Source organism: Polypterus senegalus, chromosome 11 (genome assembly GCF_016835505.1).
Source record: "Polypterus senegalus isolate Bchr_013 chromosome 11, ASM1683550v1, whole genome shotgun sequence".
In the NCBI taxonomy this organism is placed as follows: domain Eukaryota; kingdom Metazoa; phylum Chordata; class Cladistia; order Polypteriformes; family Polypteridae; genus Polypterus; species Polypterus senegalus.
In genome coordinates, this window is record NC_053164.1 from 30,608,071 (window position 1) to 30,624,116 (window position 16,046).

The 16,046-nt window shown below is 36.8% G+C and overlaps 1 protein-coding gene across 3 annotated transcripts in view; it reads left to right on the forward strand.

Moving 5' to 3' along the window:
• Positions 1-15,671, forward strand: part of supt5h (SPT5 homolog, DSIF elongation factor subunit) — an 80,693-nt gene extending 65,022 nt beyond the window's left edge. For all 3 annotated transcript variants that reach the window (XM_039768272.1, XM_039768271.1, XM_039768273.1), the window contains 8 exons: positions 1,167-1,269; positions 3,512-3,639; positions 4,090-4,198; positions 4,442-4,600; positions 5,053-5,221; positions 8,267-8,470; positions 8,604-8,699; positions 15,220-15,671. In XM_039768272.1, the coding sequence (XP_039624206.1) occupies positions 1,167-1,269; positions 3,512-3,639; positions 4,090-4,198; positions 4,442-4,600; positions 5,053-5,221; positions 8,267-8,470; positions 8,604-8,699; positions 15,220-15,360 (1,109 nt within the window). In that variant the 3' untranslated portion in view covers positions 15,361-15,671. The remainder of the gene's footprint in view (positions 1-1,166; positions 1,270-3,511; positions 3,640-4,089; positions 4,199-4,441; positions 4,601-5,052; positions 5,222-8,266; positions 8,471-8,603; positions 8,700-15,219) is intronic.
• Positions 15,672-16,046: the final 375 nt, after the last annotated feature.

The window sequence follows — 16,046 nt, forward strand, 5'->3', positions numbered from 1 at the left end:
GCCGGCCAGCTCTAGGAAGTCCTGGTGGTTTCGAACTTCTTCCACTTATGGATGATGGAGGCCACTGTGCTCATTGGGACCTTCAAAGCAGCAGAAATGTTTCTGTAACCTTCCCCAGATTTGTGACTCGAGACAATCCTGTCTCGGAGGTCTACAGACAATTCCTTTGACTTCATGCTTGGTTTGTGCTCTGACATGAACTGTCAACTGTGGGACCTTATATATTGGTGTGTGCCTTTCCAAATCATGTCCAATCAACTGAATTTACCACAGGTGGACTCTTTTTAAGCTGCAGAAACATCTCAAGGACGATCAGTGGAAACAGGATGCGCCTGAGCTCAATGTTGAGCTTCATGGCAAAGGCTCTGAATACTTACACTATGTACATGTGCTTTCTCAATTTTTTTATTTTTAATAAATTTGCAAAAATCTCAAGTAAACTTTTTTCACGTTGTTATTATGGGGTGTTGTGTGTAGAATTCTGAGTTAAAAATGAATTTAATCAATTTTGGAATAAGGCTATAACATAACAAAATGTGGAAAAAGTGATGCGCTGTGAATACTTTCCGGATGCACTGTACATCCAATTGTTGACTCCAGTTAGGCTAATTGGCTATCAGAAGCTGGTTATCTAATTGCTGAAAGGTTTGACATTTTCTGGAATTTTCCAAGCTGTTTAAAGGCACAGTTAACAAAATGTTTGTAACGTTGTGAGCCACTGGAATTGTGATAGTCAATAAAATGTGAAATAATCTGGCTGTGACCATTGTGGAAAAATTGTTTTGGCAGTTAGTTGTGTAATCTGATAAACTCAAGTGACAGGATTAGCAACTTCAGTGGTCAAGCTTGATATCCCCTCCGACTAGAAGTACTGTGCCACTGGCTTGATAGAATTTTCTTTATATTATCATATTTCATTAAAGAAATTTGACAATTTTTGTTAGGGATATTCCTTGCAAATTTATTTTAGTATTGTTAATTGTATTTATACAATTTAAACTGATCTGAGAGAGAGCTCTAAAATATTTTTGCTTCAAAATCAGTATGGTTGTGTGCAATGTTTTGTATAAATACTACCAATTTTTAATTGAAATGTCGTCATTATTATTAAGTCTGTCATGCTATAGGGTGTTTGTGTGTTTCTGACCTATTAAAATTGCTAATAGGTTACATTGGTGTTGTGAAAGATGCAACTGAGTCAACTGCTCGTGTGGAGCTACATTCCACCTGCCAGACGATATCTGTAGATAGACAGCGGCTCACCCCAGTGTAAGTATACGGAAATCAGGAATGTGTGGTACCAGGTTTTAAATAGATGACATAGAATTGTTTCTGCAGCCATATATGGGATTATTACTTTGTGCTGTTACCTTTAATAAAGTTCATGCACTAAGCACAGGGCTAGCCTAGCAGCCTGAGTTTGAGCAGGTTTCTTAATTGCTGTTCTGCCTTTTATTATAATCGAGGTAGTTGCTTACAGGGCTGCAACTAATGATTATTTTGGTAGTCGACTAATTGTTCAATTTTTTTTTCCCTGATTAGTCACGATTATTTCATGCCTGATTATTTTAATGCCTGCGACCTGTGGTTGCACATCCTGCTCTGGGCTCCAGTGCATGTCTTACCTCATCTGCTCATGTCTGTCCACCAGTGAATGTCACCCTAATGTCTCTGCATTAACACGATTTAAATGAATAATAATCAAATTAAAATAACAGTGAAATATATGAATTTGAAAATAACCAATGTTTTATATTAGTGTGACCATCACAATAAAAAGAAATATATTAAACAATACAAACTAAAGTGCACATAGTCTTTAAACAAAAAAGTGCATTTAACTTAACCAAAAATGGCCACTGGTGTGTCTTAAAGTCCAAAAGTTTAAATAAAGCTTCAATACAAATGCAATAAAACAATAATGTACAGTTTATAAAAGATTCAGTTCATATATTCCTGATTGCAGTGCAGGAACGTGAGTATTTCGACATGCTGTGGTGTGAGACTGGCTCTCTTCTTTGAGACAATGTTCCCAGCTGCAGAGAAGAGACACTCAGAGGGAGTAGAGGTAGCAGGAATACATAAGACTTAATTTTAAGGATGCTTGTGTTTCAGATGCTAATGCATCGCGGTGGTGCTGCTGTGAAAAGAAAGCTCCGCTTTGCATAATCTGCATTCAGCTTTTTTTTTTTTCTTTTTCGGTGAAGTGCTCCCACAGTTCAAAAAGTTTTTTTCTAAATTTTTTTCCATCTCCTTCCCCCTCCTCTTTCCGACTCGCCATTGCAACCACATTTATTTTCCTCTACATTCTTCTTCTCCTCAGACCTTCTTCGGTGGTAGGACTGTGTGCAGTCTTGACAAACCATAACAAACGATACTGCCTCCAGATGTTCATGTAGTGCATTGCAGTTACAAAAACCAATGTGGTTCTTTGTCACTGGAGCCTCTATTGAAGGTTCTGTTTATGACACGTCTACAATAAAAAAAATCTGCGCCGAAAAAATCACTGCAGCCCTAGTTGCTTAATAGTTAACCATTTTTGATAATGTGACATTCTGTTGTCCTTTTTTCGTATGTTAAAATCTTCTTGTCCTGGTTAGAGTTGTGTAGTAACTTCAGACGCATTTCAGACCATTCTAACCGATATGGCCTGCTCAAACTAATGAATTCCTAGTATGTCCTATATTCCCTTCCAGCTGAAAGTCCCGTAGCACAACTTGTGCAGGAGTTAGACATGAACAACCTTGTTAAATGCCAGAACTGCTTAAGATGAATGGTTTCGGTCTAAAGCAGCACTGGTTATATTCTAAGGCCCTGCAATGTTGCAAATTTTTCCAGTACATCGTGGAGCATGAAAAACACCAACATGGAAATGTTTGTTGATCACTTGTACCTATGCTTTTAGTGTTTTGACCGTTACTTCTAGCCAATCGCCTTTGGCAAAGTTGGATATAGATTGATCTGTAGATCTTCCAAATACGTTCCTCTTGCTTTATCTTAGTGTCTTTCTGTACTTCTGCTGCACCAAAATATTAGTTAGCCCCATAATTTCTATTTTAAATAGCATTTTAAGCTTTTCGATGAAACACCCATTTACTATATTACTACCTGTATATTACTAGTAACAATTTAAAAGAATTGGATAATAATTTGAGGTGTTGGCTTGGATCAGAACAAATACATCTGAGCATGGCTAAGAACAGGCAACAAGGAGAGCATCCTCTAAAGACAGTAGTGATTACAGCAGTCTGGACACCCCTCTAGACTTTCTGCTGTCCTCTGTATTATGGTTGTCTGTTAATGAATATCATTAATTTGACAAGAGATTAGACATACACACCGAGTAGTATTACTTCTTTCATTCACCAACAAAATAGTGAGTCATTAAACAAATATAAATAAATGTTATGCCAAATTTTCTTATTATTTTTGGTCAATGTACTGATTTAATGAGTTTATTGACAACGCATTTTTTCTATTTTTTTAACTATGTTTTGTTTTCACTGATCAGGGGTGTAAGAAGGCCTGGAGGAATGACCTCCTCATATAGCCGTACACCAATGTATGGCTCCCAAACACCAATGTATGGATCTGGATCTAGAACACCTATGTACGGATCCCAGACACCTATACATGATGGTATGTTTGTTTATTATGGTATATTTTATGTTTATTATGTTTTGCTTCTTGGACAAGATGTTTCTTTAAGCTTGTTCAAATGATTTCTTAATATAATTTTGAAACTGCATAAAAATATTTTGAAACAATATAAACCTATTATAAAAATAGATTTTAAAATCGCTCATAATTACAAAATTTACCATGAACCCACAAGGTTGTAAGTTTTGAACCTCTCTCATTGTGAGACTGTGTAAATTACTAAACTTTTCTTGACTTTAGTCCATAATTATGTGATGGATGTCTTTTCCATGTGAATCCTAACTGTTCCTTTCCTTTGCATTTCTTTTAAGTAGATCACACCATTTGTCATATTTAAGTTGATTGAGATTAACAGACATTGATTCTGTTGACATTATGTATAAAATATATAACACTAATGTCTGATTATTTTGTGTTAATGTAATTTAGCTGGGAATAGAACACCACATTATGGATCCCAGACTCCACTGCATGATGGTAGCCGAACACCTGGGCAAAGTGGAGCTTGGGACCCCAATAATCCTAATACACCATCTAGGTAAGTGGTGTGTTAATGGCTCCCGCAGAATTGTTCCTGTTGCTGTCTCAATATATATGTGTAAGGCTTGTGTTGATGTCAGTTATTTCATATAATGTCCTGTACTGTGATATAGCTGACTAGCTATTTTTTTCTCAACACAGAATTTCTGTTCGACCTATATACAGTAGCATAGTGCATGTTACTATTAGAGTGAACTATAAGCAAAATTATTTCAGAGTATGTTCTGTTTCTGTATGACAGAGCCGATGAGGAGTATGACTATAACTATGATGATGAGCCTTCTCCTTCCCCGCAAGGGTATGGTGGAACTCCCAACCCCCAGACCCCAGGTTACCCCGAAGTCCCATCTCCACAAGTAAATCCACAGTACAATCCCCAAACACCTGGAACGCCAGCTATGTGAGTGTACACTAATATTGTTTACATGCTTTTGTCTTATTTTTAAAGTCGAGAGTTTAATATTTACACATGATGCATTTTGTAAAATGTAACCGTTTGCCCTGAAATAAAATGCTGCATTTTTATGTTTAGAGGTCCAAACTGAACCAGGCAAACCAGATTGTTTTAATGCTTATGCATGTATAGTGAAGAAGGTACAGAAGTTTTACCAGGTGCCTATACTGCATTGTTCAGTATAAGGTTGAGGCCAAACCATCTAGAATAAAAGGCTTCACTCAGAGAGAAAAGAAAATGCACTTGTTAATGTAATATGTACAGCATGATAATAGTGCATTAAAAAAACTGAACTTGTCAGTGATATTGACAATTCTGGTTTAGTTTTGATATAATAATGTCTGGTTCTACTTAGTGCCTCTTATGAATGCATTCCTCTTGTTCCCTCTTAATTTCAGGTACAACACAGACCAGTACTCTCCATATGCGGCCCCTTCACCCCAAGGCTCCTATCAACCCAGTCCTAGTCCTCAGAGCTACCATCAGGTGGCTCCCAGTCCGGTTGGCTACCAGAATACGCACTCACCGGCCAGTTATCATCCTACTCCTTCTCCTATGGCTTACCAGGTAACCAACAGAGTTCTGGAATTCAAGATGTACATATAAGAATCACTTGGTAAAATGCTAATTAGTTGTATTTTCTTAGCAATTAATATACTGTATATGCACAAATTTGCAATTGTGTAAAATAATTTTTTTGTAAATTGCAAAATGATCCAATATTAAACTTTAAGTATTTGTGCAGTTAGTCTTTTTTTTTTTTAAAAGAGCAGTTCTAATGTAATTATTCTTACAAAACTATTTTTATCTGTCTATTGGTTTACTTAATTTGGTTTATAAGAAGTATGTGTTAAGTTGCATAGCCCCAATATATAGGAAAATCATGTTTTAATGTGGCTATTGTATATATGAAAACGCATTTACAGTTAGGTCTATATGTATTTGGACAGTGACACAATTTTCATAATTTTGACTCTGTACGCCACCACAATGGATTTGAAATTAAGCTATCATTATGTGAATGAAGTGTGGACTTTCAGCTTTAATTTAAAGGGTTTACCAAAAATATTGTATGAGCTATTTAGGAATGACAGACATTTTTCTGTACAGTAATCCCACCCCCCAAATCCTGGGGCTCAAAAGTATTTGGACAAACTAATATAATCATAAATGTAATGATCATTTTCATTATTTAGTTGAAAATCCTTTACGGTAACTGACTATCTAAAGTCTGGAACCCATGAACCAAGTGTCATCCTATTATTTTTGCAGCATTTGGCTGAATCTGAGCTGCTAGTATAGTCCTGTACACTTCAGAATTCATCCTCCTTCTTCTGCCAACAGTTATACATTCAATAAACACCAGTGACTGACTTCCATTCGCAGAGGCATGCATGATCATGCCCTAAGATCGGCCTCCATCACTTTTCACAGATGATGTGGTATTCAGTCGTCTTTTCTCTTCTCCATACTCTTCTTTTTCCAACATTGTGGTATATATTTATCTTAGTTTCCTTTGTCTAAAGACAATTCCAGAAATGGACAGGCTTTTAAAAATGTTTTCTGTCAAAGTCTAATCTGTCCCTCATATGCTTTTGGTAAACTCTCTTGTCTTGACTTTTATTAATTCTTCTCATGATTGTCAACTTTGGCAATGATAGGTCTAACCTTCCAATGAGTGTTCTTGGTTTGGCTAAATGTTGTGAAGGGTTTGTTCTTCACCAAGGACAGAATTCTTCAGTCATCTAGCACAGTTGTCTCCTGTGGTTTTTTCCAAACCTTCTGGTGTTGCAGTATGCTTGATTTGACCACTCCTGGTGTTTCTGTTGTCTCTCTAAAGGGTTTGTTTTGTTTTCTCAGCTTAATGATGGGCTGTTTTTACTTGCATGGACAGCTCTTTGACGTCATTGAGAGTTCACAGTGACTGCTTCCAAATGCAAATTTCACCAATGGATTCAATTCCAGGCCTTTTACCTGCTTAATAGTTAATGAAATAATGAGGGACCTGCTTCCACCTGGCTATGGAGCAGCTTGTCAGTCAAATGTCTATACACTTCAGAGCCCCTGGAAATTGGTGGGCTATGCAAAAAATGGCTATCATTCTTAGGTAGCTTATATGATATTTTTTGGTATACCCCTTAAATTAAAGCTCATAGTCTACACTTCAATTACATAATGATTGCTTCAATCTAAATCCATTGTGGTGGTGTACAGAGCCAAAATTATGAAAACTGAGTCACTGGCCAAATGCTAATGGACTTAACTGTTGATTAATCAAAGATTTGACCTGTTTGACTCCCAAATTCTTTCTGAATTTCTTATGTGCCAGAAGTAAATCGAGACATTTTTGAGACATATCATGAGTGTATCGGTTTCTTCAGAAGACACAATTTTGTTTTACATCTATAGAAAGAAAGCTGAGTTGTAATTTCTTATGTATAGTATGTATGCTTGTGTGTTTTTTTGACATCACCTAAAAACAGCAGCAGAAATTTTCATGAAAATTGGAGGGTAGCTTGGAGATTGTCCAACTCAGAATATAATAGGCTATACAGTGTTTTAATTGCTCAGTGACAACCGAAGGAGTGTTGTGAAATTCGACACTAATCAATTGACGGAGAATCCATGACAGACAGATGGTGATGGTTGTGTTGTAATTGTTAGCATACTTCTCTTCGAAGCAGTTGGTCTAGGTTCAGTACTTGCCTGTTGTACTTTTTCTTTATTTGAAGATTTATTTCACTATTTTTATTCAACCCCATACCTACTGTAGTACTGCCATGTTATCCTTGGAGTTTTCAATTGCAATTTGGGGTCACGTGGAATATTTCACTCTTATATCACCATCTCAACCTGCTTATTACTGGGTTTTTTAAAGGTGTTCTCTGCTAAAGACTTTCATGTAATTGTGACACCATGGTTCAGCCAAATCTTATAATGAATTGGGTTAAATTGTATTTAGTTTAAATGCAAAAAATCCCAAACCCCATAAATGTACCACAAATTTTTCTGATAATGGCTGGCAACACTAGAAAACACAGCTTTGTAACACAAACATTAGCTGAAATCTGATGGTGTTAATTTAAATTTTTATAAAACAAAGGTTTACCCTTTAGACAGAAGGTTAGGCATAATAAGTATGCATGTATAAAGGAATACTCCACCCAAAAAAGATATTTTTTTAATATGCTATTGACCTTATGTAGTTTGTACTGATGACAGAAAAAAAAAATTATTTTTTCATAAAGGACAGAGATAACAATTTGTGTGATAGAATGGACATCAATGGAGATCAACACTGGACCACATCAAACAGTATAAAAACTTCCACAAAAATAAAATCTTGTTGCTTGAATTGCATAATCCAAATGTCAAATAATCCAGTTGTTTTCTCACAGAATGCAAAATGCATGCATTTTTTTAAATAAATACTTGCAGAAAATCATACCGGTGCATGCAGGGGAAATGCATTCTCTCAGGATCAAGCTTTTGAATTGAATTTTTGCTTCTCCCTCTTATTCACTGGTCAAGAGTCCTGCTTTGTTCAAAAAAATGTGTGGTTCATTAAACATTTGTGTTATTTAAATTTTTTTTATTTTAATATTTTCGCAGGCCAGTCCCAGTCCCAGTCCTGTGGGTTACAGTCCTATGACACCTGGAGCACCTTCCCCTGGTGGCTATAATCCTCACACTCCTGGCTCAAGCATTGAACAGTCTTCTTGTGACTGGGCCACTACAGACATTTTGGTGCGCGTCAGGGATACCTTTTTGGACAGCCAGGTTGTTGGTCAAACTGGAGTTATTCGCAGTTTGTCGGTGAGTGCACAAACAGAATAGAAACTTAAAACTTTTACTATTTTCACCCTCGTACATCAAATGTTCTCAGTGTTACAGACTTTACTCAAAGTTTTTGCTCCTTCTCACCTCAGTCCTGTTGCTTTACATACAGGCTGGAATGTGTTCAGTGTTCCTGGTGGATACAGACAAGGTCGTTAGCATTTCTAGTGAGCATTTGGAGCCAGTGACGCCCACTAAGAACAATAAGGTACGTATCTTACACTTCATTAGTATACATACACAGAAGAGGATTTACTGAAGGGCTGTGTTCAGGGTAGATCTGCAAAAGGGATAAAAATAAGAAACAATAATAAAAAAAAACTATTGATTTGAATAAGTGCAGCAGTATGACTAAATATTAAGAATCGTCAAAATTTGATGTTTAAAAATTAAAAAACACTGGTTTCGTGTTGGATATGGAAATGTTTGTGACGAAAAATACGTTTAGTGTTTTTTTGGGGGGTAGTTTTAATAGGTTAATTATCACTTGGGGAATATGTGTACTCTGGAGTATTTTTCATTATCTTTGCAAAAACATAAGCGTCGAAGAAATAAAATGTATCAGGATTTTGGCTAGTTCTAAACAGATTGTTTTTCACAAGTTCTTCTTTTGATTGTCCTGTTGAGGATCTTTTGTATAAAGGAAAAAAAAATTGCATACTTGTGATATATTACTTAAGTACAGTAACTTCCTGTTACTATAGGCATTTGAAGGCATTTTATAGAATTAACTTTATTACACATATAGTTTATAATTTGCATTTTAACTGAACTTGATATTTTTTTTAAGTCTTATACCAGTGTTTTTCATTTTTCATTTTTTATTACTAAATTCACTTTTTTATGGGGGGGGTTTGTCAGGTATGTGGGCTTTGATGCATATGCTGATCATCTTTACCGAGACTGCCTTTGTAACATGCACCTTTTTGGGAAACTTATAATAGTCTTTGAATTATGCACTGGATGCATTTTTTTAATAAGTGTGGTAAATGGCTTAGATTGTTGTCATTTGTATTGAATTATGTGTATAATTTTTAGCGATTTGTCATTTTAATTATGTTTATATCACAATGTATGTAATAACTATTTGAAAATTTTGGGTGCTGTTAAGCTTGAGATATTTAAGGGTGATCTTTATTTATGATGCAAAGACATTAGTGGGTGTGCATATGTCACATACCGCCACACGTAAATTTTGTGCATTTTCACTGGTATGATCTGTGGAGTATATATTGAAATACTGTAATATTGCATCATAATTCTTTAATAATTCTTTGCATTTATATAGTGCTTTTCTCACTACTCAAAGTGCTCAGCAATTGCAGGTGAAGGGCCTTGCTCAAGGGCCCAACAGAGCAGAGTCCCTTTTTGGCATTTATGGGATTCAGAGCAGCAACCTTCTGATTGTCAGTGCAGATCCCTAGCCTCAGGGTCACCACTCTGCCTCCACTCCTGCATTGGTGTTTTATGGAGAACTCCCTTGTGTTTTTTTTTTTAAATCCAGATTACTTGGTTATAAGGCTGCAACTAATGATTATTTTGGTAGTCGACTAATTATTCAATTTTGTTTTCGATCAGTCACGATTATTTCATGCCTGACTATTTTGATGCCTGCGACCTGTGGTTGCACATCCTGTTCTGGGCTCCAGTGCATGTCTTACTTCATCTGCTCATGTCTGTCCACCTGTGAATGTCACCCTGATGTCTCAACATTAACACGATTAAAATTAATAATCAAATTAAAATAACAACCAGTGAAACATATGGATTTGTGTAGTTAAACCTGGGAGCTCTGGTGGTGTAGTGATTAGAGTTTGAATTCGAATGGCATTCTGACACATTCTGCATTAGGTTGGTTGACTGTTCTGTACTGCCCCAATATAAGAGAGTGTTGGTATACTGCCTTCCTATTCAGGGTTGTACACAGTATTCCCAGAGAAGAATAAGTCTGTCAGTCCTCCCTCCATCCATCCATTATCCAACCCACTATATCCTAACTACAGGGTCACGGGGGTCTGCTGGAGCCAATCCCAGCCAACACAGAGCACAAGGCAGAAAACAAACCCGGGCAGGGCGCCAGCCCACTGCAGAGCGCGCACACACACCCACACACCAAGCACACACTAGGGACAATTTACAATCACCAATGCACCTAACCTGCATGTCTTTGGACTGTGGGAAGAAACCATAGCACCCGGAGGAAACCCACGCAGACATGGGGTGAACATGCAAACTCCACGCAGAAAGGACCTGGGAAGCGAACCCAGATCTCCTACCTGCGAGGCAGCAGCGCTACCCACTTCGCCACCATGCTGCCCTCTGTCGATCCTTTAAATGGTAAAGTGGGTTCAGAAAGTGGGTGAATAGTTTGAATACTTATTCCAAAATATAATTGATGGTAATTTCACTTTTTATATTGAATAAGTTACAGGAGTGGACAAATCAGTTGTGCAGATGTCTGTGACTACCATTTTTCAATTACAGACTTGCAAAGCCTGGCAAGCTGCCAGATGTTTTGAATATTTAGTCCATGCAGTAGTTTCCTAATCAAAGCCAAAAATAATAAAAACATCACCCAGTTCTTCAAATGCAATCTTAACTTTGTTGACACTATTAAAGACAGCTTCTTATAGCACACTGTTTGTGCTCATGGCACGAAGCCTGTGTGCAGACCACAGCATAAAGAACGCATGCTGTCAGGGACCAAAATGCTTTTATACAATCTGCACATGGATATTCTCCTAGTCAGTATGTGGTAATGTTTGTGTAGGAATTTCACAGTAGAGAACGCCAGACTCTTCTAATGGAAGAAGAGTTGTTCCGATTATTGCTGGCTTTAAGTGAAAAGAAAGAAGAAGGTGGAGTATCAGACCCATTAAGCAAAAATGTCAACGAGATTTTGAGTATAATAATCACATAAGTGGATGGACCTACATGATGAACAGATGCACTACAGATATTTCTGCATGTCTTCAGTGCACTTTGATGACGTGTTGCATCATATTCAGCAGCCCTTTGTTCACCATTCTGGAACACACATAGCTTCTTTTTGAAATTCACCACTGTTCATAGCAAAAACCCAGTGCACATCACTGCTTCTGACATCATTTTTGCTTTGCGGCCCTCACGACCAGTATGGAAGCAACATTTATTAACAAATAGGGAAAATAGTGAAATTGTGCAGCAAGTCAGCAACCAAAGCAGTATTGTTAGCTGTAAAGCTCCTGGAGCAGTGAGTACAATAATGCGAAAAGTTCACTGTATCCTCTCATCATTTACCACAATATAAATGTTACCAATTACAAGTGAAGGAAATTTTAAATACAAGCAGCATTTTGACAACAATATATGGAAAATTATATAACTTTTTATCTTCTGAAAAAACGTTTTCAGCTGAAAAAATACAGAGGAGATTCGGCAAAGCAGCGACGAACTGTATTGTTAGCAGGGAACTTCAGGAAACCACATGTAAAAGTGATTTTGTTTTCAGGTAAAACTAATTTTAGGACTGAAAAGTTGAGAAAGCACTGAACATTAGACTATTCACTACGCTAGTGAGCCTGCAAGATCTAGAAAATGTTGATCACATGTGATGGCTTGAATATTCAAACAATGTTTGTGTCACTATTTTTCAGTGTTTCAGCCTTAGGGGTTGGACATTAACCTTTTGTAATCAGAGGACCATACTCCATCACCAACAGATCTTGCCTTATGAAGTCACAGAAAGGGTACTAGTGGAATATCGTAAAAAATAAGATGCTCACCATTTACTGATATGTACTGTGGGGTTCCTAACTGGTATACCTGAGGTTTTGAAAATGCTGCTAAATATTAGTGCATAAACTGCAGAGTATGAACATGACTTTTAAGTATGAGGACCCTCTTAATGGTCCCACCGTGACACAGTTTAATGCAACTGTATAAACAGATCACTGGCTGTGGTCAACCAAAGATATATGACACTGTAAAGGACATATTGCACTTCAGAATAACCCTGAAGGTCAAAGTGATGTTTTTGACACAGAAACCAATTGGTGGGGTCTAAATTATGTCTGAAAGCAGCATTAATACGTTAGTTCAGTTCATTTGATTAATATATTTTTGTGTACACCAGAAAAAGACCATGACAATTTTTAAAGGATTATCTGTTTTCTAAAATATTCTCTTCTAAGATGCCTATTGTGTTTATATTGTGGTAGAAAGCTATGCACTCATGTGCAACCAAACTTTACAGAACAATATTGTTGTAAAATGTTTCAGTTAACTCGCCAACCCCATACATAAAGTGTGGCTGGACTACCTGGTTTACAAAGCCTACAGACTACCATATCCAATTACAATTTGTCCACCGCTGAGTTATTCCATAAGTATGTGGTGTTATAGTTGCACTACTAATAATCAGTGTCAGAGTGCTTCACCCCATCAGAAAATAAAATGTACTTTTTGGTGTAGGCTTGTGTGCGCCTTGTTTGTCTCTTCGTGTGTTTTGTACGTCTTACCAATGTGACATACATCGAGATTTCTAATTATGTAATCCGACCTGCTCAAGTGACAAGATCAGCAACTTAGTTGTTGAGTTTGACATCCTTCTGACTTAACATTGTGTAGTGGGTCATCAGCTTAAGATGGAAATTGCCGTTAAAGTGTGTCATTGGCAAAAAGAATCTAATGAACACGTCAAGCTCTTTCTTCCATGGAAAAAAATTAACTTGACTTTAAGAGCATTTTTTGTTAAGGAACCTCTGTTATCATCCTAATATTAGCAGTTGCCATCATTCGTCTTAAATGAATAAAGAAAAACTGTTCACAGGCTGGTCCTGTTTTCAGATGAGGGAAGACTGATCTCACATTTAAAGGATTATGTTATGCAAGTACTAGAATAGATGAAAATAAATGCAGAAGTTTAAACTGAGAAAAAAAAACAAAACTCCTGCCACTTGTCCTTTTTGTATTAATGACTAGCTATCCCCCGCAGCTCCGCCTGCATAGTAGTGAAACAGGACAACTTAAAAAATTAATAAACAAACAGATCTCGCTAGCTAAGCAAAGGCAAGATACGCTCCAACACGTCACAAGAGCTAGACTGACTCGAACAGAGGCTGACACGTGAGTGAGGAGGGCCCTGCTCGGCTCCCTACTCCTGATGTCACGCTTCCCACTCCCCTCGGCCTGCAGCCTCTGTCTCAGATTAGTGCGAATATATTGCTCTTGCAAGCAAACTATGATACTTGGCGCAATGAGAGAAGTCGCAAAATCAACCGGAATGTTCAAGCAAATTATAGAAAAAAAAAACAATCTAAATCCATTAAGTGGTTCTCTCATAAAAAGCCGACAGACATACATGTAGACAGACATTGGATTTTTATAGAGAGAGAGATGTATGGTGGAAAAATATATTCGAATTTCTACACCACCCCCATCCTAAAGTAAATGAGGCTGCGGTAAATAATGACATTTGTGCCCATGAGCTAAGCAGTGAATCAATTCGTATTCTCTGCTTTAAAAAACACCACCATAAGATTGGATTAGATGTTAGTAGAGGAAACCGTGAGCTGTGTAATGCATAAAAATAGTAAGTACAGAATAAATGATTTTGAGATGTCATGCCACTAAGTTTTGCTTACATCTTTATTACTACTGCATTATGGCCATGACAAGAGAGTGTTTGCTAATCAATTAGTCAATCAATTACACCTTCAAATAACGAGTTAATTGGGTGGTTTAAAAAATAAGGCTTTGTGTCAAGTATTCAAAAATCTAACAGCAGTACAAGTATGCTCTAAAATTAAGCTTTTAGGGCTGTTCTGATGAGTCAACCTCAAGTAGTAGATGGCTGAATGAAGCATTGCCAAAGGTTGCCTTGAATGTATTGGTTGATTGTATCCACTAGATGGCAGCAAAGACTGGATGTGCACTGAATTCTGTGCACTTCAAGCCTACTTTTGTACTGGTAGTGTACCATCCATCAAAATAAGTACTATGTAGAAGTTTTGCATATTGTTTCTGATTATGCACTGCTGGATTATCCCTAAGGCAAGTGAGAGAAACGTCACCATTACTTTGATGTATTTTTTTCCAGCTGCTTCCACATCACAATTGTGCAGCTGCACTGAGTGAGCTCATTTGTACAGGTCTTGTAAACCCCCATGTTTTACTAGATGTGACGCAGAAATGACACCCCACTCGACAGTGCTTTGGTCTATAACCACCGTATCTCTGTGAGCACTGCTCAGTTAGGTTACAAATGTAATATGTAACAACTCAAGTGATTATATATTTAGGTAGGCAGCTATTTTTATTACCAGTTATTTTTTACAACAATGATTAGTGATTAGTTTCTTGTTTCAAAAAAATGCTACTGAGGCTCCTTTATACCAATAACAATACATCTGCCTAATACCCGACTGTGACGGCCAAGTCAGAAGTTGTCTGTGTTTTTAAATATTCTTCCTCTTCAGCTATTCTGGTATATATTCAGACCATTGTGTGTATAAAATATAAAAAGCCAGATTTTCCTCCTGGAGACAAAGTTGTGTCTAGTAAGTTGCAGCCCTTCATTACAGTGACCATTTTCCTGTAGTTGATGGTTTTAAATTTAGTTAAGAACAGTTGCTAGTTAAGCAGTATTTTTAATATTTGAAAACTGTGCCTTTCCTGTTTTCAAATACAGGCCTAAAATAAATGGGTGTTTTTGACATTTTAACTAAAATATCATTGTTTTATCACAGGTAAAGGTTATTTTGGGAGAAGACCGTGAAGCTACTGGTGTCCTATTGAGTATTGATGGCGAGGATGGAATTGTTCGAATGGAGCTGGACGAGCAACTTAAGATCTTGAATCTTCGCTTCCTTGGGAAGCTTGAAGTTTAATTAGAATGAACTTTGAGCAGCTGCTTTGTAAAACCTTTTAGAGGTGGCAGAGCGCAAGCTGTTAATTTGTAATTATGTCTCAACTTTCCTGTATAACTTAAAACAACAAAATAACTGTTTTGATTAAAAAAATCTCATAAAATATGCAGAATTAGTGTCCTCCAGAGTTGTATCATTTTTTTCTTTTAAATCCATTGGATCAAGACTTCATATTATCAAACAGCTGTGCAGTTAGTGCATTGTTAATGTGATTTTTTTTTTTTTTGGTTAAACGTCTTTTAAAAAAAAAACAATAAAAAAATGGTAGAGGACTATTGTCTGAACTTTTTGTCAGTCTTCCTTTATCATAAAAATCCACTACTGTCATTGAAATGTTGACCACTTAGTGAAATACATTTTTTAAGTTCTGTAAAGATTATGCTAGTCATACTGGATTTTATAGCTGTTTCAGTAATATATTAAATACACTTCCTGTCCATTCTGTTTGCAGCAGCTGTTCAGAAACACAAATGTTAGTTGTTGTTTAGCCAAAGATTAGAATATGCAAGACTTGTTACTTGTTAACACTTTTCACTCACCACCTTTATTCACAAGACAAGTGTTATAGTTACCCCTGGTTTTGTAAGAGTTGGCTAAGTTGCTTCTGTATTTTAAATTAACATTGGAATTAGTGTTACTGGAAGTAT